The sequence below is a fragment of the Colossoma macropomum genome, unplaced genomic scaffold (assembly GCF_904425465.1).
Source record: "Colossoma macropomum unplaced genomic scaffold, Colossoma_macropomum, whole genome shotgun sequence".
In the NCBI taxonomy this organism is placed as follows: Eukaryota; Metazoa; Chordata; class Actinopteri; order Characiformes; family Serrasalmidae; genus Colossoma; species Colossoma macropomum.
The window spans coordinates 10,259,902-10,286,722 of NW_023494791.1; the positions used below are offsets into that span (position 1 = coordinate 10,259,902).

At 38.1% G+C, this 26,821-nt stretch overlaps 1 protein-coding gene across 1 annotated transcript in view; it reads left to right on the forward strand.

Moving 5' to 3' along the window:
* Positions 1–26,821, forward strand: part of prkceb (protein kinase C, epsilon b) — a 137,233-nt gene that overhangs the window by 15,049 nt on the left and 95,363 nt on the right. Inside the window, exon 2 of the mRNA XM_036573827.1 lies at positions 24,358–24,421. Coding sequence (XP_036429720.1) covers positions 24,358–24,421 — 64 coding nt within the window. The remainder of the gene's footprint in view (positions 1–24,357; positions 24,422–26,821) is intronic.

Sequence of the window (26,821 nt, forward strand, 5' to 3'; positions counted from 1 at the left end):
TCCTAGTTCTTTCCAGCCAAATTGGCTGATGGGTGATTTTTAGTAGCCTTTTTTTTCGACGTTCACTCTATGTGGGCTGAGTGAATACGTGAAACACGCGGTCACATTTTCAGTACTTCCTATTAATCAAACTTGCAATATAAACAAAGTTAATTGCTCTTTTATGGAACAAACAACTTTTAAATCATTTGTCTGTTTACAATTAATCACATTATTTCCGTCATAAAAATTGCAACGTAGACCTTCGGAAAACCAAATAATAAATTGGTTGATTGCTGATGTTGTGTTCTGAGCACAAATCTGCCGATTCCAGTCTTGGCCAAGTCCAGTTGTGCATCCCTAATTCATTAATTCATTTGTTCCTTCCTTCATTCAGGTAGTTTCTGGGTTGAGAGCGGTGTGTAAAACTAGTGTAGTTTCACAGACACGGAGAGAAAGAGTAAATAATGCACTGACAGACACTGACGCTGCACTGGCCCTGCTGAAGGGTCAGCTCTGGACTGACCTCCTTCTGTTCTTCTCCTCACTGTTATTAATTCAACACTGTTTCAGGGCTGCAGAGAATATTATTTCTTAATTGTTGTTGTGATGTTGCCTTTGCAATAATGATATTTCAGAGGAGGCTGTGATATGCAAATGAATCTTCTAACCAATCACAGTGCGTTTTTTAATGTGTGCTGGAAACACATGAACAGTCACAGATTGGTGTGTATGTGACTGTTCTGATTAATCAAGGTACAATGTAGGTAAAGATTTGATGATTGAAGTTTACAGAATGTTACTGTTCTGTTGACTTGCTGTTAATCTCGCAAACCAGACTTTCGCTCATAGTCAGAGAGTCTGCGTCTTATTGATTATCATGGTCAAGAGCTGCCTACTTTGACAGGAAAGGGCAGTTTGACTGATGGATTTTTGTTTTTGTGTGATACGTAGGGGCAGGCGATTTTAAAAACACTCACTGTTAACAAAGTAGTGTGTGCTGCACAAACATGAGCATATCTCACTTACTACCTTCTAAACAAAACCCTGTAAATTTTAAAAATGTGATGCTGTGATGCTCAACGCAAATGTTTTTTCAGTCCAGCTGCTACACCACGCTTTGCAGGACTTGTCATGGAGGTTTACAGATTAAAACCAATACATCGAAGTGCATAAACATTCATATTTCGATGGCCAATCAGAATGCAAGTGTCAAAATCCTGATAGCTGTTGCAGACCTAATGTGTTGTAGATCTCAGACACTCTGTGTGCATCTGTGGGCGGAGCAACTTGCTATTACAATTTTAGTGAAGCTCAAAGTTTACTAAATTTATTTAAGTTAAAACAACAAAGCATTTTTTGACAATTAATTCACATAATCCAACAAAAGGTAAAAATAAGGCAAGCCTTCCTTAATCATATCACATAATTGATTCACAAAGGTGCATATGCTACATTTTTTTGCATTTTATTTTTACCCAAGGTCCACAGGTATAATGCCTGTGTGTGTTTATGTACCAAAAACTCTTGAATCATTTTTATGTGACTATTTAACAGCCTTTTGTTGTCCCTTACGATTAAATAGGCTGTTTTTGTCACTGTGCCTTTAAGACTGATATGCATAAATGACATCTGTTCTGATTGCCCTGCATTGAGCCTCATTAAAAAAAGCATTTAGGGCTGAAACACTCCTTATAACTTCAGCATGAATGGGTGGGGCTAAACTGCTGTAGGCTAAATGGGTGGCTGTATGTACTTGATTAGTTTTTTCATGACATCACGAAAACAAAACATTTAAAATAGTGTGTTTTTGCAGTGTAGTTTCTACTTGTGGACTGTATGGATGTTTTAAAACTTTAACAGTTTCCAAACTACATCAAACTCTTTTATTCTAAAACAGTGAGGAGAATTTTCACGATATGGACAATTTAAGTATAAATATATGGTTTATGTGTAAATTTTAAGGCACAGTTACTGGTTTGCTGAATTTAACATATTGGGAAAACAAATAAGTAAAACGTTATGGCACATTTGATATTTTTTCGTTTCATTTTTTCTAGCATGTTAAACTCAGAAAAGAAATTGAAATCATGCACTAAAGCGCACGGACAAATGCCGTATTCAGGTTTATTTCACTATAGAGAATATCGCTGTTGTCGAAAGAAAACCTCGTATCTCCAAAATGATAACTTTACAGGAGAAGGAAAAAACATACTTTACTTTTAATGTAAGTCAGTGGAACCAGACTTTTTTCCAAGTCATTTTGGGCCGTTTCTATTGGTCTGTTCTTTACACACAATGTAAAGGACAACAGGCATTTTCAAATTATGTCAAAAACTGAAAAACGACAGAAATGGAGGTACAAGGTTTTCCTCCGACAGCAGCGATATGGTACCCTCTTTTCATTTAGAAAATCAAAATCAAAACCTGTAATTTGACCGGAAATGGTAAAAGTTATAATCACGATATGCACTGAAAATGATGCATTGAATTTACTTGATTCAAATGTGTTAATAAATTCCAGACAAATCATCACAATTACTGCCAAAAGTATGAAAAATGAAACACATTCTGTTGATGTAATATATTTTACTCATGTTATATCACTTTTCAGTGTGTGGCAACATACTGGTAATATTAGTAGTTTCCCCATATGATGCAGCCCCACTCTCTTTATTTGAATTTGCTCAAAAGCGCCGCACCTTTGGCACATATTTGACCGCTGCACGTTTGTGCTGTGTTTATGGTTGGAATGTAGGCCTGAATATGCTCGGTGTGGTTGAGGCAGCCCATCACAGGATGCACATTTGACTGTGTGTATTTATGTGTGTGTGTTTGTGTGTTTTGGCGGGTGACACTGGAATGACAGGCTGCTGTGGGTGGGGTGGATGTGAGCAGGCAGCATCATGGCGCGTGGCGTCACTGCCAGCGCTTCACCGCGCCGTTCTGACGCAGGTCAACCGTCTGCAGAAACAATAGAGCGACATCTGAGCGTAGCATGGCAGACTTACAAAGCCCCTCTTACTGCCAGACTAAACTCACCCACCCAGACACTGACCTTGCCCTGTGCCTCTGGCCTCCCCTCTCTCCACCTCTGTCAGCGGCTCCTCTCACGCATAAAAAAAGCAGCTTCATGATAGCACTTCACTGATACTGCACCAGAAATAAAACCTTATCTCGTGAGTCACGACTAGCAGAGATACAGCTGAATTTATGTCACCTGTCATGATTTGATATGTTTTATATATGGGCCATTCTGCTGAATTAGTTCAGACTGTGGTCCCACAGTAAAAAAAACAAACACAATTGAGTATTCAGATCTTAGATATTTACAAAGATTATGTTATGATCTATTTAAACCCAGGCATTAATAGAGATAGTAATAAGCTAAATATATTCAAAATCATCATTTGTAGGGTACTTTCTGTTGGGAGGTATCTGTCCCAAATGCCTAAATTCAGACTTATGAAACTAATAATTAACATTTTTGTATTTTTAATATTTTATTTATTAATTAGATTTTTGATTTCTTTTAAAGTGAAGTTTGTAAGTAAATGTGTCCCAAGATCTGAAAACCAGTGTGTAACATTAAGAACTGTAACTACCAAAACACAGTTTCTACAATTAAGTAAACCTTATTATTTGTTATTTTGCAAACATTTTGCATTTTAAAAATGTTGATTTTATGTGTGTACAGCTGTTCTAAGCTGTGTTTGCTAGTATTTTTGCAGCATTTGTGAGTTATGCTTAAAATATTTGGAATTGTTTCAATGGTGCTATGATTGTTTTAGTGTTTTGACAAAATGTTCAGTCATTTATCTAAATAAAAAGAACATGATTAAGGTTATAAGGTCACTCAAAGCAAGTTCAAATCAGTTAAAAGTCTGAAAAAGGTTTTAAACTCTGGCATTAAATGTGTTCAGAAGTTGCTCATTGATTAACCCTTAAAAGTCTAAAGGGTAAAAAAGTAATGTTGCTGTAAAATGTAAATGTAACTGCATTATTGAAGCATTAATTACATGGCTACTTACATAAATTACATACATTTCTATATCAACAGATTTGAGTCTGTACTTACAACTTGTTCAGTGAGATTTGTTGTAAGCATGGAAAAAGGTAAAGGAACAGGACTGGACAGCAAAACCTTTCATTTAATGAGCTTTGAGTCAGTAGTAAGTAATTGATTACAATACAAATACAATAATATACAAAAATATGCTTTTTCTATAACTGGTGATTAGGACTTGTCAGTTGATGAGATGTAAGGGGTTAAAAAAACAGTATTTAGTAAACACATGCCATTAGTTATGGAATGGCTGTTTATTAAAGGTTGTATTGTACACACAACAGAGGAGCAATAAAATAATAAACAGAGCCTTTAATTTTTCACAAGGATCATATTGAATGAGTGACCTGATTGGTTACATTCAGCTTGGCAGTCCAATCATAAAGAAGGAAATATCAAGTAAGGTTTATTATCACTCCTTGCCTGTTTTACACAGACATTAAACGTTTCTATTTTACATGTTGTTTTGACTCAAAAGGTGGCAAATGTGAAAGTAACATAGAGCATGTTTCTCTGCTAAATTTCCTACCAATAAACAAATAATAACCTGTACAATTTTGTGCATTTTAGCCAAAACCAACTGAACCAACTGAAGAACAGAGTCACAAAAACCCAAACACTGGTTTGGGAAATGACTTTCTTATGAAAACAGACAAAAAATTCTACAGATTATGATTTTTGGGGCTTATTTTTAGGAGAAATGGAAATGTTCTAGTTAAGAACTCTTGGAATAGAAATAATATTAATTGGTCTTAGCAGGTCTGCCTTTCATGTGTCATGGACACCACGCTATACCAGTAAAAGTCCCTCAGCAAGACTCCTGATGCGTAAAAGCTTAAAACCTGTTGAATCTTGACCTCAGAATTGAAAATTGTATTGAACCTCAAAATACATGTATCATTACATCCCTTGTAATATTTATGGAATGCTGAGATCAGGACTTTTTATTGTAGTATAAAAGGCCATTATCCTGCTGTGCATTGTGCAGGTTTGAATGTGCCTTAAATGTGAACAGTGTGCTTTTCCCCTGCTGCAGTGAGCCAGCATTGTGTCCCTGGCTGTCCTTTGCTGCAGGTGCTGTGTGTGGATCACGCAGTGCTGTGCTGGAATTTCTGCCCTCCAGATGCCATGGCGCATGGCCTGCTGTTGACAGATGGGCCCGATATAAAGCTTCCAGAGCGATAGGACCCTTTCTTGGCCTGACCTCCTTTCCCCAGTGGGGCTGCATAAAGGAGCGGACAGTGGTGTCCTCCCGGTGGCCCGAAGGAAGCAGGGGCCGGGGGGCTGGCGGGTCGGGGCTATAAATACCCGCGGCATGTTTGAGTCACACGGTAGCCTCGGCTTCCTGTTTTCACTCTCCCACGTTGACTTCCCAGAGAGATAGTGAGAGATGAGGAGAGAGAAAGAGAGCAACCTGATGCCTGTGGTGATAGAGAGAAATACATGCTTACTCATCAGTGTTACTTCCCATCTGAGAGAGGACAGAGAGCAGCAGACAATGAGGCAGACTGATCGAAAGCACAGTCCTCTTCATTCCACACCCTCATCCATGACCCCATGGCCTGTTAGCTTAGCTTAACTTAGATGACACAGTTATCAATAACAAAAGCCTCTCTAAAATAATTTGTAAATTAGCAGTAATCTTAGACAATAATGTAAATGTGGACAAATCATTGTTGCAGAATTATTACAATAAATGATGTTATTATAATCCCAATGCAATTATACTGAAGTTATAAAGAGTCATAAAGAGCCCAAACAGTTTTTGTTGCATTTGTATGTCCTCCAGCATTATTTGCTGGACAGAAAATATTATGTTATAGATGCTTAAAGTATGTATGTGTGTGATTAATTAGATGGTGAAGTCCTGTTTGTATAGCCCAGGGGTGGCAACCCAAATGTTAAGAAGAGCTATTTTGTCCCTTCAGTAAAAATCAAACCACCTTCAGGAGCCACGTTTTATATCCGTTTTACCATCTTGGAAATATGTCTCAGTATGTGCTGATGTACTAGTATAGGCTAAAAAACATAAAATAAACAAAAACACAGACTTATTTTGCTTTGCTTTAAGCTTTAGCTCAGTTATAGCCACTTTTCTCGCATCTCCAGCAGGAAACCTTTTTGCAAAAGTAGAAAATTTTCTTGAAAAATGTCTCCTAACGCTCAACTTTTTACTAGACTGAAGTCAGCTTTTCATTCAGCAGCTTCTTGTTTGAATTGTCCTGTTCCACCTTAAATGGTGTCTGAACGGGAATGGGGCCGCATGTTGCTGTCTTTTCTACTGTGTGTATTTTGAACTAACCATAGATTAGAATGATTAACATACATAGGAAACAAAAGTAAAGCAATTAAAATGAAATCATGTGGCATGTGAAAGACAACAAAAGACCAATAATTTGCATATTTAAATATTTAAAATCTTATCATTCAATATCAGCCCAGAGCTAATTGACAACACACTTCTTGTGTTATCTATTTTAACCCCCTTTTTGTCATATTGTGTTAAAATAACACCAGATATGTTGTACTGAACTGGTTGTTTTAGGCGTGTGGTATTATTTGATATGGATTATTTCTCATTCTCAGCTCATTGAAACAAGTGGAGGAATTCTAAAAGTGCAGATTCTAAACTTTGAAGCCGTGCTGTGTTAGAGTTGTTGTTAAAATTGAAAGAGGTAGCATTACAGAGTCAAGAGGAAAACTGTGCTAAAATATGTACATAATTTAAAAGTCAGAGGTTTTGGGTTGGATTTTGCGAGAGTATTTCAGATGTCATACGTTTTTTACATATTAGCTTCTCAGTCTCAGGCTCAAAAAGTGTGGCTTGATGTTTAGGTCACAAAAGCAAGATCATCATCATAGATATGATGACAATATTAGATAATTCAAGCTTTGGCTGAGTTTTCTTTAAATACTCCTTTAACACACTTGCGGTCATCAGATTCATCTGCTCAGGGAAGGGGTCAGAAGCACGACTGACGTTACAAAATATTCTTCCACGTTTTGCATATAGTTACACATTTCCAAAGGAGAGGTCACCAAATCCTCAAAGCTTACATAGTGTACCTTTAAATTGATACCACATTTGTCTTCATAAGCAAAAGATTCAAATTCGATGAAAAGTTATTGTTGTGCAAACTGCATTGCTCGGTGAAAAAAGGAGGATCTTTCACATTTTTGCCTTGCGATTGTCATTTGTTGATGTGGAAAAAAGGGTAAAAAAGTCAGAGATGCAGACTGAATGTAAATCAAATGCGAATGTGTTTTAATTTGAAACTTCTGAGGGTTAAAGAATAGTAGGCGGCTCTAGAGAGCCAAGTCTTTTGAAACAGCCGAGCAGAGCTGGCTGCTTCTTTCTTTCTCTCACTTCCCGTGAGGAGATGCTAAGCTAATTAGCTAATTGGCTGCAGTCTGAAAAGCTTATGACTGAGGGGCCAGGCGTCTGCTCTCAGGTCGTGCAGAAGAGAACCCCTCCTCCACGAACAGAGCGTCCAGAGGGACAAGAGAGGATATTCGCTTTCATTCATTTTGGGCCACCATGATCCACTAGTAATGCTAGTAATGCTCTGAGCCCTTTCATCTCCACAATCATTTCCTGCATCAACTACACTTCATTTAATCAATTATTATCTTTTGGAGAATGGGCAGCAGGGAAATGTAATTGCTGGGAAATGTTCCCATGCAAAATGCATTTTTTTGTGCTTCCTATCAGCAAGTACCACTTGAAACAGAATCGGCAAACATTTGTTGAAACATCCATTAATCTGTTTCAGAGTGAAGGTAAGGTGATGATGTGTTAGGCAATAGTAAAGGCAGGGAAACTTTGTGTGGGTTTCAGCTTGGGGGTTGGCACATGCTACATCTGTGTGTGCAGGGCATGTCTTTCCCCAGCTGCACCAGCAGGATGTTGATATGGCACAAATAGCAAGAACAGGCGACTATGCGGAGGTTTAATCAAGCTCTTCAAACCTTTAGAGCTTACAACAAGGCTAGAGAGCCTTATCTCTGTCTATGCTAGTATTTCCTTGAAGACATTTAGGGAGATCTGTTTGTAAAACTGTATGCAAATTCTGTTTTTTTTTTCAATATATTTGCTCTGTAAGCTGTTGCTTTACTTGCTACCATGTGTAGAAGGCCTCACTGTGGACCTATGGCTTCTTGTTCAAGTTACAGCATGCGGTAAGGACTGCCATCAAGCTGTGGTATGCTACAGATATTACTTGTGAAGACACCTGAACACCACGCAGTAGATGTTATCTTTCTTCTAACTCCTCTCTGTCTCTCTGTGTTTCTGTATGCAGGTGTCTCAAAGGTCCCCACTTGAAGACAGAGTCTTTTTCAAGCTGCACACAGACATGCAGAACCGTTAGTCTAGCGTGAGTGAGATGTGAGTGGAGGGAGGAAGCGTGTTTTCTCAAGTTCACATTCCTCAAATAACGATATAACAGGCGAAAATCCCCAAAGCATGCAAATCAGCGAAAGAGCAAAGCAGAAGAGAAGGCAAGCGCCCGTGTAGGAGTGCATGTACGTGTACAGTGTGATTGTGTCTCTATAAATAAATGAGGACGCATTTCAGGACCGGGGCAGGGGAACACTGAATTCGCTCAGGCTGAGGATGATCTTGTGGTGGCCACTGGGGGCATGACTTGAATTTAGGCTCATGTGATCTCGGCCCTTTTACTCTTTTACACGCATTCCTTTTAACTTTGCAATGTCTTTATAGAGCGTACAGTATAAATACTGAAGAATGTGTGCTGGTGTGGCTGTTCATATTTGCTCTTCTTCGGCACTCGACTTGAGAAACAGCAAGTGTTCACTGCTTTGGCAACAGTATAAGTTGGGACAGTGGAAGTAATGAGTGGTGCTGACAGAAGTGTCACACCAGAAACTCTGACAGAAATCTCAGAAATTAACGTTTTGTGTCTCCTACTGTGTACAATATGATATGATATCATTATGACAGTAAATGACATCACAGTAAGCTTTTCTGAGCGTGTCATGCTCACATGCTCTATGCTTCACCAACCAGGTTTAGAAGTTTTGTAGTTGTCTAAGGGTTTTTGCCGAATTGTCAGGAGATCGCAGGTTCAGATCTTGACGATGCTGGGAGTTCAACATCGCGTAAAACCCTGTCCTAACAGCAAGAGTGTTCAAATGTAGTGTTGTGCTGCAAAGCCTTCTGGTTTTCTACACTGGAAATGTGAAGTTTGCACATCAAAGCTAAATGTAAAAGTAAACAAACTATGTAACTACACTGTATTGCCAAAAGTATGTGGACACCTGACCATAACACCTATATAAGCTTGCTGGATATCCCTTTCCAAAACCATGGGCATTAATATCGAGTTGCCCCCTGACTTTGCGCCCAGTAGTCTTCATTCTTCTGGAAAGGCTGTGTAGATGAGTGCGGAGTGTGTCTTTGGGAGTTTGTGCCCATTCTGTCATAAGGACATTTGTGAGGTCAGGCACTGATGTTGGACAAGAAGGCCTGGCTCACAGTTAAAGTTCCAGTTCACCCCAAAGATGTTCAGATGTCAGGGCTCTGTGCTGGCCACTGGAGTTCCTCCACAACAAACTTGTGAATGTCATTTTTGATGTCATTTACTATTTTGTGAAAGCATTTCTTTATGGACCTCGCTTTGTGTTCAGGGGCACAGTCATGCTGGAACAAGAAAGGGTCTTTCACAAACTGTTACTGCAAAGTTGGAAGCGTATAATTGTGTAAAATGTCTTTGTATGCTGTAGCATTAACATTAGCCTTCATTGGAACTAAGGGGCCCGAACCCTGAAAAACAGCCCCAGACCATAATCCCTCCTCCACCAAACTTTACTGTTGATGGTATGCATTCCGGTAGGTAGCATTCTCCTGACATCCAGTAAAGCAAGATCCCTCTTTTAGACTGCCAGATAGTGACTCACTCTAGATAACCTGTTATCACTGCTCTGTAGTCCAGTGATGGGGTGCTTTACACCACTCCAGCCAACGCTTAGCATAGTGATCTTAGGCTTGTGTGCAGCTGCTCGGCCATGGAAACCCATTTCAAGAAGCTCAAAACGCACAGTTCTTGTGCAGCTCTTGCTTCCAGGGGCAGTTTGGAACTCCATATTGAGTGATGCAGTGGATGATAGATGATTTTTATGTGCTCTTCAGCACTTCACAGCCTCTTGGGTTTGCGTGGTCTTCTGCTTCGTGGCTGAGCTGTTGTTGCTTCGAGTTGCTTCCATTTCACAATAATAGCCTTTACAGTTAACCTGGGCAGATCTACCAGGGCAGAAATTTCATGAACTGACTTATGGTAAAGGTGGCATCCTGTGACAGTGCCATGTTTAAAGTCACTGAGCTCTTCATTACGACCCATTCTACTGCCAGTGTTCGTCTATAGAGATTGCATGGCTTTGTATTTGATATTATACACCTGTTAGCAGTGAGTGAGGCTGAAATACCTGAACTCATTCATTTGATGGGGTGTAAATGTACTTTCAGCCACATTATGTATCAGTAGATTATAGCAGACAACGACAACAAAATACAGGTGTTACTACCAGAAGCTTACAGCCCTCTAGCAATTTCCCTAAAAACTTTCCTTGTAATTTAGAGGAAGGGAACTATGATTCTCTGTTCTCCACCTCGTGGATTAGTATCTCCTCATCTGTTTTTGTCTAGTTTAACTCTGTTTTAAAGAAAGGTCACTGGCTTAACTGCAGTATTTTTGTTGAGGTGGAACATAAGTGCGATGAGATGTGACATGTCAAAAATAGAAACAGGGCGTCTGTCAGAAATGGCATGCAGCATCGCTGCACATCACGGTCTGGTTCACGCAGCTGGTTTACAGCTTCGTTGATTACAATGGGAGTGTTTTGATTTTATCACTGATGCTTGTTTGCTGTTTGGACAAGATGTAATTTACTCTGCTTAATTAGATGAAGTGCTGAAATGTTGAATAAATACAACATACAGTACTGTGTAAAAGTTTTAGGCGCATGAGAAAGTTAGAATTAAATTCTGGTTAGTGCTTATTTGCTCAGAATAAATGCAAATAATATTAATACTGTAGGATTTACATGTGTCAGATTTCCAAATCTCTCCTTGTGGCAGCCCTGTGTGACATATCATCCAACACCTGGTTTGGCTAACGAGTACTTCGTTAATTTAAATCAGGAGTGCTGGTGATGGATTTAGATAAATCTGTGTGATGGCTGGAGGCGTGCAGGACAAATCAGGAACCAGACTTTGTTTGTCCAACTAGCTCAGGAGAAGAACTCTGTTGTTTTAAAATAAGACATTTTTGTGTTTGTATGTTTTACTGTATTAATGCATATTTGCATCTATTCTAATGATACATGTTGTTACAAGCAAAACACACTTATTGCTGAGAAAACAGCAACAATGTGCTTTGAACAACGTGCTTAGGTGCCTAAGACTTTTACTGTACACAGTACTGTGTATCTTTGCAGTCTTATACATACATACATAAATACATCATCTAAACCGCTTATCCTTCTGGGTCACCGTGCAGTCCTATAGTTTTTAGTTTAATTTTTTAATGTCGTGTTTTTTTGTGCTGTAACTTATCAAACCTCAGAAAAACAAAATTATTATTATATATATTGTGAAAATGTCTCATATATATATATTTTTCCATATTGTCTACCTGAAGTAGTTCATTGCACTCCATTGGATCAGTGTATTTGGCGTGGAGTACATAGCCCTGGGTTTGGAGTGGAGAGTTTCAGAAATGTTAGTTTATGGTTTTATGGTGACTGTGAGATGTTGGCTCTGGGGTGTGGAACTAATGGGAAGAGAAAGCTATTGTCCATCTGTGTGTATGTGAGGTGAGGGGGGGTCAGAGAGAAAGAGAGAGAGAGAGAGAGAGAGAGAGAGAGAGAGAGAGTTTTACTTGCGTATTCGGATGATTTTGGTGTTATCATCTGAAACTAAAAGAGGTCAGGGAGGAGCAGAGTGTGGTGTGACAGATGGACACAGAGAGGGACGCAGTTCAGTGTAAACAGCACTGAAAGCATAATAAGCCAAACTTAATTATCTTGCGCCTCCTCCTTGTAGGTAAACTAGTCAATGCCGTCAGTAAATGCAGCTTTATTCTCGGTGCTGCCACACATCACCAGCGTCCTTATTGCTAACCCTCACCACCCTGTATAAATGGTCACTTTGATTGCATTTCCACTGTATGTGCCTCTTTGTTATTGTAATAATGTTCCTGCTCCTGTATGTAGACAACCTGGATTTAGTTCCCATCACTGGTTGAGGACAGCAAAGTGTAGCTGAAGTTGAAGAATTATTATTAATAAAGGATCTTACGTAATTTGATTATTCCATGAGCTGGAAACATGTCTTTGTTTTATGCAGTGGCCAGCAGTGTCCATTTACTTCCGATACCTTGACAAGCCATACGTCCGAATGGGTGCTTAGCAGCCAGTACTATGCAACTCACACATTTAACAGGGCTAACAGGATCTGAAACAAAGACTTTTACGGTGTAGTATTAAGTAAACAAATCGTTACAGTCTAGTGGAAGCCTGGTGGTTTAATATGTGGATGTTAATTGATTATAATGTAGATCATTTACATTAAAGCTGGAGGAATTTAGCTGCATAAGAGTTTTGACTATGGCATAAAGATTTTTGTTAGATTTGGGGGTGTAACTGTTGGACCCACGTGTTAACAAATGAGGATTTTGCTGTAGCAGTGCTTCATGTATAGATTAGTTGATGTAGAACATCTGTGCTTATGAAATTTATAGTTAAGTTTCAGCAGAAAAGGTGAAGCATTCAGGCCAGACTGACTGAAAACGAGATCAGCGGAAGCTGAATTTGAATTGTGCCCCCGGAAATCATGTGCCATGACGCAAAAGAGTCATGTTTGGTGCCGAATGTGAAGAGATGAGTGGGAAGAAGCAGTTGACCTTGTAGCCTATTCTTGGGCATTTTTCTCAAAAAAAAAGTGCATGCAAGAAAATGAATAGGATCTAATGACTGTACATGCACTGGACCTGGTTTTTATGCATTTCTCTTGTCCAGGTTCAGGCCACTTAAATGAGCTTTATGTGCATCTGACTCTGGGTGCAGACAGTACTATGAAAGCAAGAGCACCCACATGCCAGGTGGAGAAGCTAAAGGTTGTAGCTGCAGTGAGGGTGGATGAAATGGCAAAAATATAACATTGCAATATTTAAAGACTTTTTTATAATACGTGATATTAGGGCTGAACAATTTGGCAGAAATTTCATTTGTCTAATATTGCGACTGCAATTTAAATTGCAATTATTTTCTATAAATTAAGTTTCAGGACTGTTTTTTTTGTCCACCTTTTCTAGCTTGAAGCTGGACCCCTGAATGTAGTGTGTGAGACTGCCAGTAAGTTGTGGTTGTCACAACACATGGAGGTTTGGTTGGATCTAATTGTTCTAACTTATTTACAGGCAGTTCACAGGCTCTGTGTTATAAGGTTAACTTCCCCACTTAAAACTTAAGACAGTGTTTTTGAAAATGTAGGCTGTATTTAAAAAAAAAATGCAGCTTTTAGAAAATGTCACTATGTTAAATGATTAATCTTTCAGCTCTATGCGATATGTCCAGTATTATGATGTGTAGTTTTACAAAGAAGTTGGACAAAATACAGCAGCCTTTAAAAGGCCATGAGTTACTGAGTACATTGAAATAATATACCCTGATTTTGTTTATAGGATCTCTACAATAAATCTGTCTTTTTTATATTGCAGTTATACTGACAATACCTTTGATATTCTCATAAAAGCATATTTTGACATAATTTATCATGAAAATGGTATCATATCACCCATCATCTCTAATTTGCAGTCAGAAGATGCTTTTCATATGTCTGACACTTCAACACTGAGAAGCTTCACACCCTGCATCTCTGTTTTGTCCACAAAACAATCTGAGCATGTAAATGTGCCGTTCTTTTTTCTTGAAATTGGTTGGTTAGTTTAGATACAACATTCTTTGATATATTTTGTGAAATTAGTGTCAAGTGGCACTTGTCAACATGAATCATAAATATACCCATATGGAAAAAATAAATATGGACGTGTAATAATTGAAATACAGGTTAAATACATTGCAATTCATGCTGAAATACATTTCAAACACTAAAATGTATTTCAGAATATATTGCAATATTATCCAAATATATTTTAAAATACACATACTTTCAAAATATATGGGAAATATTACACCTAATGTACCACACAAAAATAAATGTATAGAATACTGTCTAATGCAGTTTATTGTTTGGATTAGCCACTGAATCTTTATTATGGCAAAAGCAAGCGTTGTAGGTATTAATACACTGTAAAAATGCAGTTTGATGATTTGATATTTTGTTTATTTGAAATACATTTTGTGTGATTTTCTTACTGCATACGTACACAGTTAAAGTCCAATGCAAAACACAGTCAGAACTGTTCATTCAGTTCATGTATTTTTAGTTATATCTGTAGCCTTTGTTAAAACTATATACAGTTGAAAAATATAATAACAAATACAAATAAATGCATTTTAAAAACATATTTAACAAATACATTTTTGGCCATTTTCATACACTGCAAAAATATGTTTGATAAATACATTTAGAATATATTTTTCCATATGGGTAGCTATGGTAGGCACATTATTTTGACCATTGGAATTGATTAAATTGAATGGATCTCTGTGTGAATGTTTTAGAGGTACCTTCTTGAGGCCTCAGTTAGTTGTAGGAGGATGTGATTTTAATTCTGTAAAAACTTGATTAAGAGCTACATCTATCCCTGGAGCTCTGGTATGTTTTAAAAATATTTTTTTTGTGGAATTTAGTAAAATGTATGTTTCTGAAGTATGGTATAGCACAAAAGCTCTCATGAGCTTCTGTATGACACAGAACGAAACATCAGAATTACTTTTATGAGCTCTAATAACTACTGACGCAGTAGTGTCTAATAAATTTTGTTCCATGCTGTTGTCAGACCTGATAACAACATTTATAATCTTGTAATTTTACTACTCTGCACATGTTCAGTGTGTTTTTAGCTTTCATACACAGTGCCAAATGCTGAACATCGTGTCTTTAATCTTATGATAAGTTAGGGACCAATCAGTAAACATGCTGCCATGAAACCGCAGGCAACAGCTTTTACTGGCTTTTTGCATTTCATGGACAAAAAAAGATAGTGGAGAAAAGATGATTGTGAACAATATATATATTGGCTATATATAGCCAATATATGCTCTTTTGAGCATGTTGTAGATATTATAAGTACTTAAAGAAGACTGAACTACTGGATCATTCTTTAAAAAAAGATCAATAAAAAAATTCTTGTCAAGTAAAATTATCTTAAATATAGTAAATAAATCTAATATTTTTCCTGTTGATATTGTAAGCTTAATTTAAAATTATTTAACTTATTTCTAGATATTTTTTACTTTTATTAAGTAAATGTATCTCACTATGTTGGCAGATAATGTTGCTTGTTTTAAGAAATGTTCTCTTTTTTGCACAATAATTTGGAATTTGAGACTGGATGCATTTCATTGGTCCTAGAATGCATTTTCCAAAAAAAAACAAAACAAAAAAAAACACCAAAATCATTTTTAAAAACTTAAAACTTGAAACAGTATGGTACTGTTTGATTTTCAGTACACAGCTGTGCGTTTTATTTCCCAGTATGATAACCAGCTGCACAGCAGAAGCCACAGAAGCCACAGCCTCTTTGTGAAAGTACTAAGCATCATACCGAACGATGGCACCAGCTTTGTCTACAGTGAGCTCGCACTGACACAACATAACTCCAGCAGGGGCTATTGATTGGGAAAGCTAAGGGGGAGGAAGCCGAAATAATAGCCGATATTAGGCACAGTTTGCGCCGGCTAATGAAGCCATAACGGTGGCTCCATCAAAACCAGATTAAAGGAGGAAATGGAGGGAGGATGTACGTATGAGAGGAATAGAGGGAGGAGAAGAGAAATAGCTCACATGAAAGGGAATGTGAGTGGGACAGAGAGGAAAAGTGTGAGAGAGACGCAGAGAGAGAGAGCGAGAGAGAGAGGATATGTGTGGGTGTTAGGTTAGAGGCGCGCAATAGGCTATCATGTAACCACATACTCAGCGCAGGTTTACACAGGATGCATTACATGTCCTATTGTAAAGGATATGCTCGGCCACATTTACACTGTGTGACAAACACAGATTCACACTCCCACACCTGAGGCGCCGTGCTCGTTACACGTAAGCTACGATTCTCATTTCAGTATCATGCAGCCAGACACACCCTAACGTCTCAGTGCAGCGTGAAAAGGCAATCAGAGCTTGTAGTTCTGAGCCATGAACACTTTTTCTACACATAATCTTCACATCAGAAAATATCATCCTAAATAAGGAGGCTAGAGGTAGGCAGTATGACTTATTGTGATAAATTACATCACAGTGCTTTTTTCAGTGATGGGTTATCATCTAGTCCTGTCACGATCAACACATTATAGCTGAAGATTAATTGCCATATAAATAATTGCAATTAACAATTTAATTGTCTTTTTTATTCATTGTATGCAACTATTTTAGTACAAGCTTGAAGTGACCAAATTGGCTGATTAGCTGTGTGGCTCTGTGGATTAGATGCACATCAGCAGATGTTGCTCAAACATTTTATCAGCAATTTTGTGGTTTTATTTCAGCAGATCTGTGTTACAATTTTATGAGGTGAATAATGTGAGGCAGGTGAGCGCACTTGCGCAGTATTTGAACGCTGCTGCTACATCTATAATACCAAAATGTCGTAGCACAATTATCCTTGACTCATTGTGTTACATACCCAGTTGTTTCTTACATTCAGTGTAGATCTTTATTTTATTAATGTTATGTAAATAGACAGCTGATTGAATTTTTTTTTTTATAATTTGAAATACCAGTTTGGCCCATCAAACAACAAATTAAAAGGTTATATTTTGCAGGCTAATAGAAAGTTTTTTTTTTTTTATTTTACAAAAAAATGGAAACGCCTGCTGCTCCTCACCTTGTGTTAAAGTTACCATTTTGTAGATACAAGGGTTTGTCCTCACAGCAACAATAACATATGCATGATATGGACATAAAATGTGATTTTTGATAAAGCTGTTAGGAAAAGAGTCAGCACTGCCTGAACAGTTTTATATTGGCCTACAAAAACAAGCAAATACAGTCATATGCAAACGTTTGAACACCCATGGTAAAATTACATGTTGAAATAAGTTAACACATCCTCTACACACTTAAATACGGGATTTATCTGCAAATCGTAGCGCTCAAATTCTATTTTGTTTAACGTATTGAGAAAAAACTAAATCTTAAATTATATAAAGTGTGCCTTAACTTTTGCACAGGCCACATTTTATTTTTTACTTTTTCCCAATATGTTAAATTCAGGATATAAACAGTAATAATCGTGCACTAAAATGTGTGGAGGATGTGCTTATATTCACATAGAAAATCAACCAAATGTCATTTGACTAGAGGCATTAAAACTTTTGTATAAGACTGTATATTAATTGTTTATTCCTACATAGACCCAAAGAAACTGTGGCATTATGCGGATGTTTAACTCTCGGGATTGTGCAGGATGCTGCAGCCTCCCACAGCGACGCACTAATAAGCATCCTCCATGTAGCTAGTGCACATCTGGGTTCGAGACAATGGCTGGGATTAGTGTGGCTTGGAGCATTTGCACTGCGTCTTTCACTGACTGGACGCAGCCAAGCACTCTGTCCTTTCACATGGCTGCATGCTCACTGCCCTGAGGTAGATGGGGAAGGTTGAACATGAAGGACGTGTATCATGTAAGGACATGAACATGACAATGTATTTTTGCTTTCCTCTTCTGTGCTTTCTGGAGAGCCTTGACAGGAAAGTATTGTAAACGTTTTGAAAGTTCTGGAAGGCCTTCAACAACCTTAAAATTTATGGTTCAGGTCTTGTCAGAAAAGAGAAAAATGTTGGAAATCTTTCTCTGAAAACAGTCCACTGAACAGAGGCCCACTGTATTTTTCTGATGTGTGAAAAACTCTAAATAGAATGTTTTCTAATTGGAGCTGTCATGATTAATTAACTACAAAAATGAATAAAATGCACCTTTAAATGCACCTATAAATTGGCAGTCATTTGTATTTATATGTATTATTTTTCTATATTTTTTAAAGTACCCATATCATGGAACACCAAATTTTCCTTGTTTTTTAGTAGTTTAAAGTAGCATAAAAACATTGTTAAAAGGTTTATAACATTCACTCCCCAGTCCGTACACTATATATATATATATATATATATATATATATATATGAGAAAACTAAACTGCAAAAAACATCATGTTTTAAATTCATTGCTTTTATGATGTCACAAAAAAAAGACCCATTTACCTGTATCCACCTTATCAGCCTACAGCAGTTTAGCCCCGCCCATTCACACTGAGGTTAGAAAGAGTGTTTAGGTCTTGACTGCTTTTGAAAGTAGCTCAATACATAGCAGCCGATCAGAACAGAGCTCATGTACATGCATCATTCTTAAAGGCACAGTAACAAAAACAGGATAAAGAGAGTTCGTCATAACATCATTACTGAATCTCAGCGAGAAAAAGTGAAATAGTGAAGATAAGTAAGATATGGACCTTCTACATTTTTAAAGGCTCTTTTTTAAGGCTTCATAGTTTATCATTGGAAGGCTCCTTTAGGTTTGTTATTGCCCAATGAAGTAAAAAAAACTGATGTGGTTATTTAAAAGCTGATAGCTCAGTTAATTCTCAAAGTAATTAGTACATTACTCAATTCCTGATATAATTGATAGTGACAGCCGTGACTGTATTATCTTTCCAGTTTGCTGTATCTTGTTTTGCCATTGTGGGACTCTAAAAGTGGCGACCAGAGATGTGTTGAGCACTGTGTATTGCAGGAATAACTGAATACAATGGAGAAGCTCAATGTTTGAGGTGGATAACAGGAACAAATGGAAGTGTGGCATGTGGCAGACTGATAACAACAGGGGGAGGTGAAAGCTATGCTACAATGAGCGATATAAACCTTTCTTACAGTACGTCTAGTACTATAGCTACTGTACTGTGTGCATATGTTAAACCTCTACTCATTGAACCTGATGTGAATAGATTTATAGAATGACAGAACGTGTGTGTGTGTGTGTGTGTGTCTGTGTGTGTGTGGACACAATGGCAAATTGAATTGCTCGGTTTAATTCAATTCAGGCGCTTTCGCTTGTTCCAGTGTCCCCATGTGTTCAGGTACAAGTGACAAAGCCCATCTTTCTAATGGAGCCATCATTCATGATGAAGTGTGGGGGGTTGTGGGGCATGTGTGTATTTGTGTGTATGGTGAAGGAGGCAAATTAAGTTAGAAGCTTATAATAAAGCTTTGTTGCATGTAAGTGGATAAATTACAGCTGTGTGCCTTATATAGGTACATGTACCTTATAGTGTACAATACTGTGCAGAGTCAGAGATCAAGTCTTATTAACTAAATATAATATCACATTCTCAGTATTTAGTGTGTCCACTCTTTGACCTTATTGTATCTTACATTCTTTTAGGAGACTTGATTTCAATTTTTCAAAGAAATCTGCAGGGATATTTTTCCACACCTCCAAAGTTCAGTCTTAGAAGTTGGTTTCATTTTCTGCTTCTCACAATCCAAGTAATCCGAAATATGTTCAGTGATGTTGAAGTCTGGACTCTGCGGTGGACAGATGTGGACTGTTGTTCTAAAACACCAACAGCTTCTTTGTTTCATTTGCAAAAGTTCCTCTTGTTTGGACTATTTCTTTTTCTCGGCTTAACAGCTTCTTGACAGCTACACATCCTTTCAGACCCACAGTGCAGAGTTGTCTTCTCACAGTGGAAGAATGGACAGAAACACCTGTGGATGTTTTCAGTTTTGAAACGAGTGCAGCTTAATTTTCTCCTTTCTCTCAAAGATGAAAACTTCAAGTGCTGCTTATCTGATAGTGACAGTTTTGGTGGTCTCCCAGGTATTGGACCCTTGTGTGATTTCAATATCTCAATTAAATTAAATCTAGTCTCATCAGAGAAATGAATAACTTGAACTTAATGGCCATTTTGACTACTAATTAAATAAATTAAGGGTGGTCTCTGACTTTTGCCCAGTACTGCATTTGAAGAGTCTTTATAAGATAAAAGATAAAAAAAAAGATACAAACAAAAAAATGATGTATATTCGTGGAGTAGACTTTTGGCAAGTAAGGAGACTGCAGCGGAGAGAGAGAGAGAGAGAAGTGGGGAGAGAAAGAGAGGAGAGACGCTCTGGGAGAACACTGAACACATTATGTTTTATCTCTGCGATGACAGTGTGTACAGTTGTCTGTTTAGTGTGTGTATGCGTGAGGGATGACACACGCCAGAACCCTCCTGCAACTGAGACCCCAGTAAAAAAACATACAGATGAGGGGATCTGTGTGTGTCCTCCAGAGTCCTTTCCCCGACTGCACTGGGTCGCCGGTTTATTAGCTGCACCTACACTGTGAGCCCAAAAGTCCAGACACCTCTTCTGATAAGTGAACTCTGAGCTGCGTTATTGGGGTTACACTGTACATGAAGGTCATAAATTGACCTTCTCTATAAATTGGCAGTCATTTGAATAATTATTATACACCCATCCTTATGCATTAGTGTTGAAAGTAGTTTTGTGATGTAACATTCACTCCCCCAGTCCATACAGTCTGTACATGAACACTAAACTGTAAGAACAGCATGTTTTAAAATCATTGTTTCCGTGATGTCACAAAAAAAAATCAACTGATTTACATCTATCCACTTTTTTAGCCTACGGCAGTTTAGCCCCGCCCATTCACCCTGGGGTTATAATGAGTCTTTACGCCTTGACTGCTTTTTGAAAGAGGCCTAATACATAGTGGCCAATCAGAACAGAGTTCATTTTGTTGCCCTGCTGCTGCTCAAACTGTTTTAACGTGTCTGTGAAGACCAGCACAGGAAAGCGAACAAGCCAAGTTAGAATTCTGAATTTTCCATTCCATCTTAAATGATGTGGGAGTTACACTCTTTATGGAAAGCAAAGGGCACAAACAGTGTTTAAAATCTCTATTTTCTTATGTCATTATCATTAAAATGATTTGTAAAGTCTTAGATTTTGACACGTTGTTGTAGGCCTAATATTAGTACATCACATTCTAAAAGGGTCAGCGCCAGTATGTATCTCCATAGAAAAGCATTGACCAATAGAATCCGACACTCTGACACTTCTAGCCGACACTTGGCATTGAGCGTGATGACCTTAGGCTCATGTCATTATACCCAACACCAAGTGTAGATTAGAAGTGTTTCAACCCCCCCCCCACTATTGAGCTGTGGAGCACTGAGAATGATCTACACCCAAATAAAAGTGGTGGTCTTCTGGTTGCCCCTTTCCATTAATGGATAGAAATAGCGGGGAGGCTCATAAATTGTGCAGCATTGGATTGGCACCTTAATGATAAGTGTATCAAATAAAACGGCAACTCAGTGTAGATATTGAAGCGTCACAACATGCAGTGCATCTGACATTCTAGACTCCTCACATAGAGGCAACCATCCGACATTAATCACATATAAGAGATTTTAGAACCATTAATAAATGAAACTCAATTAAGGGCAGCCATCTTATGATCGACATCATGTGTGCTGCATGGAATAATGTTTCACTGACCTACATTTGTTTCTTTTCCCCTGCTATCGTTTATCATTTTCATCAAGGTAGCCCACAGGTCGTTTGGCCATCTGGCTGATCAATGTCAGTTGACGAGTGGAAAGGAGGCTGTGAGCTGACTCGCATAACGCAGGAGGAACAAACACAGTGCTGTAGCTTGAGTTTGAGTTGTTTTTCGTGTCTGGGAAAGATGGTGTTCTCCTGTGAGTCTGTCCGTCTATCGCCCATTTTTATGTGTTGAATAAGTGATGAGACACCTTTATCAGAGATGCTGAGACAGGGACACAGTGACTCTACATCTAACTACCGTTACAACAAAAACAGAGGAGCTTGTATTCAGACAAAAAACATACAAATACATTTTATAAATACTGTATAATTGGGTAGTGAGCATCATGTTCATCTTTACAACCAAGTGCACTGAATTAGCAAATATTCCTTTATTTCAAAGCAGAGTGTGAGACCCTACAATGTGAAACGGATTGTAAAGCGTAGTGTTAGTATGCACAGAAATTAAAATTAGCTTCATTGCTGTGTAGTATCACACATGTAGACTGTGACTTCTTAGGTAGCTGATATAGCTTTAATTTTCATTTAGTCAATGCCACTTAAGTTGTTATGAAGCTGAGGAAAGTTATTATTCTTATATTACTTCGCTTATATTCATATAAATACCACTTTTTGTAAACAATGGACTCAAAACTCTCCATATACTGATATAAAAGGGTAAAAAGATTTCCAACGATGAATACAAAGAATTATTTTCACGAGCAAATGTCCTTATCCAGTAAAACCTTCACATTACATCACATCACTGCATAGCTTTAAAGGGCCCATGTTGTGGAAAACTCAATTTTCCTTAGTTATAAATGTGGTATAGTGTATTAATATTGTTTAAGTATCTAAAATAACGTTTGCAACATCAATATATGGAAACTAAGCTGCAAAAACAGACCATTTTGAATTGTGATTTACAAAAAACAATGCAAATCCAGGCTAAGTTAGTTTAGTCCCGTCCATTCACAGTTAAGTCATAAGGAGAATTTGAGTCTGGACAGCTTTTTGAATGAAGTGCAATACTCTGCAGTCAGAACACAGTTCATTTACATTTATCAGTCTTAAAGACACACAGAAATACCCTGCCTAATTCTCAGGCATGTGTAGAGGTCGGAAAATTGCCATGTAAAAATGTATTATGACTGTTTTTGCTACATAAAATCCTACAAATGGCATAAATAGACCTAAGAGAAAATATTAAAAGATAAGAAAATTCTAGTATACGGGCCCTTTGACATTTCTATTGCACATGGTTTTAAACGCTGAACCACCGTTTAAGAGTCGACAACGCTTATGAGTGAGTAGGTTACCACAGCAGTGTCTTCTCCACCTAAAAGATTTCTGGTAAATCTATTTTTATCTCCTTTAAACCAGACCATAAACAGTGCATTGCTGCATGCTCTTCTCAGGGAGGATAAAATGCTGGCTAGGTGCCTCTTGAAGCTGATTGACTGGGTTGTAGAGTTTGTAGTTGAAGTAGAGTGCACTAGAACATCCTGTCATGCTCAGGTCAACCTTCCTTCAGGGCCAGAGTCAGATGTTGCATGAAGAAAGAGTGGACAGATGTAACAGAGGATACTCCTAGTCCAACTGAATTACAGTATTGTGAAAAAAAAATGGATTTGCGTAAAAACCTGGCTTGTTACAAGGCATCCCCCACTTTACATAACATTTTTATTGCCAACGAATGTTATGTAAACAAGGGGATGATTTTGTAACGGCATTTGCAAGAATGTGTGTGTACGGTCGTATGCAAAGATTTGAAAACCCCCACATGTTTTGTTGATTTTTTTAAAAAAGTGAAAATAAGTTAACACACCTTTTTAGTGTGCAATTAAAGCACATTTTTAATATATTGGATACAAATGAAGCATCAAATACAATATTTGTTCTCCATTGAGGATGTGTTAACTTGCTTTCACTTAACGCTTGTGTAGTTTTCGGGTCTGTGGGACCCATTTTCGAAGTTTATCAAAATAAAAATTGATGCGATTTATTATTATTTCAACCTCAGATTTCTTGGCCTTTGCTCATTTTCTGTGAAGAACATATAAAATAATACATTTTCAGTGACTTCACACTGTTCACCCCCCGCACACTTACATTACACATGTGGTGTTGGGTGAACCGGCGGGGAATAAAAGTGTGGAGGTGCTGTGTCCTTCACTCTGATCTCCTCCTACATGGCCTGCTGTTAGTGTGTGTGTGTGTGTGTTTGTATATATGTGTGTGTATGAGGATGGACAACATGGACAGGCTGCTGACTGGCTACAACTGCTAAAGGAGAACCCTATTCTGGCCACTTGTGATATATTAAACATCTGGTATTTTTACATAATTTATTATGGCTGTGTTGTGGTGGGTCCACCAGACCACTGAGTAACAGCAACATCAACACCACACAAGGGTTAAAAAATTAACAGAACATGTCATTTGACCAGGGGTGCCCAAACTTTTGCATACAGCTTTATCGAAATGTGCTTGTGGTGCTATATATGCAATAGTGGTTGTGATTATTAAAATGCTCTTTTTTTCAATTCATTTTACAGATAGACTTGGAGCCCGAGGGGAAGGTGTACGTAGTTATTGACTTATCTGGATCTTCCAGTGAAGGTAATGTACATTTTTATGGTCATATTGTATGGACTGATTATAGGGACCGTACAGTTGAAATCCTCCTGGATGCTTTGGCTTGAAGCACCTCAGCAATGCAGCTTTTTTAGTTATTGAGGTCTTTCCTGGTCCAGGAAGTGTGAGATGTCCAGCTTGCTGTTCAGTGAAACCTTCTCAGTCTTTATACATGTGTGATGTTGAGAGTTTCAGTATGAAAAGTCCTGACCTCAATCATGTGTTTCTGTGTCGCTGTGGGGAGAACTGTGTCGCATGACCACTCAGACCAGATACAGTATGGCCTAATTCCACCAAAAAAACCCCAAAAAACTCCTAGATGTGCTCCCCTTATGGCCATTCCCAATGGCTCTTTCCTATCAGCTCATGGCGTTCCTGGATGGTGATCAGAGAGAGCACAGTTAAAGAGCTCACTCATCCCTCCCTGCACTCTTCTGCCCTAAAGGACAGTCTTCGCATGCATGTCTCTCAAAAGCGCATCTTAGCTATGTGAAACGCTACATTCCTCCTACTTGTACTTATGAACTATTGCACCAGAGTAGACATACAGGTCTCATACCACCAGCCTCTGTCTGTTTTTGTTGACTAGTACGTCATTGGGCTCACTACTAATCCCCTTGTTAATAAACTTAATTTAGTCGGTCAGGACCACCTTCAGGTTATTTTCAGTGCTCATGTATACAGTAATTGCATCCAATTTTACTTGATTCATATGTGTGTCATTTCCACATAAATATAATGTATATACTTGTAATATAAATATGTTTATTCACCAAAGTAAGTCAAAAAAAGCCAAGGTTGTGTTAATGCAACATATTTCATTAATGTGGAGATGATGTACAAATTTGAATCGATTTAGTGCATCATTAGCCACGTTTACATGCAGCCTAATAATCTATTAAAAATCTGACTAATAGCCCAATCAGAATAGAATACGTCCATGTAAACACCTCAGTCGGAATCGATTAGTCCAATTTAGGCCGTTCGGAATACAATTTCTATCCGATTGAATGAGGTGATCCTGTAAATAATCCTTTAAAATAAAGCCACAACATTTTATGTCCATTTTACCATCTTGGCTGTAAATATGTCTCAGTATGTGCGAATTACAGACTTACTTTGCTCTGCTTTAAGCTTTGGCTCAGCTTTTCTCGCATCTCTGGCAGGAAAGTTTTCCACAAAAGTAGAATAGTTTCTCGTGAAATGTTTGACTTTTTACAAGGCTGAAGTCAGCTTCTCATTCACCAGCTTCTTGTTTGAATTTTCCCATTCCACCTTAAACAGTGCTTGAGGCGCCAGAATGTAACTGCTGCACCATTTAAGGTGGAACAGGAGAAGTCGAATGAGAATCTGACTTCAGCTTTTTGACTTTTTAGTGTTTGGCAGTTTCTCGGTGCAGATAAAACATTTCAGGAAACCAGCAGGAGTGATTATAAACGCAAATAAGTCCATTCATCTCCAAATTATCGATGTCCATCTTAAATACTTTTTGATGAATTGATTTTTTGTTAGCTACTAGCTAGGCGAGATTGTTGTCTGCATTGCTATCTGACCAGCAGTCTGTGCGCCAACCTTCAGGTTCAAAAGTTGGTGAATTAGCAGTTATAGGCTACGTTTAAGGCCATTTATTCCTGAAACTGTGTTAGAACCATCAGCAGAGCTTTATTTTACAGCAAAGGATGATTATTTTACTTTTGCCCAAAAAATCTAATTCTGCTGTGGAGCCACAACAGGGCAGTAAAAGAGTTGCCGACCCCTTGACTACATGATTAAAGGCCTGTTTACACAGAGTCTGATTTCCACGGACAAAAAATGCACGTCAGGTTTTGAAACTGTGCGCACATATATTAATGCAGTCTTTCACGGCGAGTCTGGAATTGATGGACTGTGATGCTGTGTAAATTTTTAATCAGAGCCTGCTCTATTTTCTGTGTTGTACGGATGCGTTAAAATTGCGCTGTGCTGTTGTGGTTGCAGCCCAAACAAACGTACATCAGGATGGCGGCAGAACTCTTGTAGGAGAGCACAGAAGCTTATATGACAAGCAAACACTGTCTAAAAAAGTGCAGAAGTTAAAGACAGTATATGGCGGACGAGAAAAATGTGGTTTGCAGTGTGAACATAGCCAAAGATGCCCACTTACTTTCAGAACAAAGTGCTCATCTATCCACTGCATTATATCACATGTGGCCTTGTGTGAAGCAAACTGGTGGAAAACAGCCTGGACAGTTTGCAAATAAATAAGTCATTGATACAAATCATGGAACAGATGGCTGGTTACCATGCGAGACTTCTTTAGGTACAACTGATCATTTTTGAGCAGTTTGTAGCAAGTTTCCACCAGAGTTAGTGAAACATTATGCAAAATTATGACTAAATATCCTT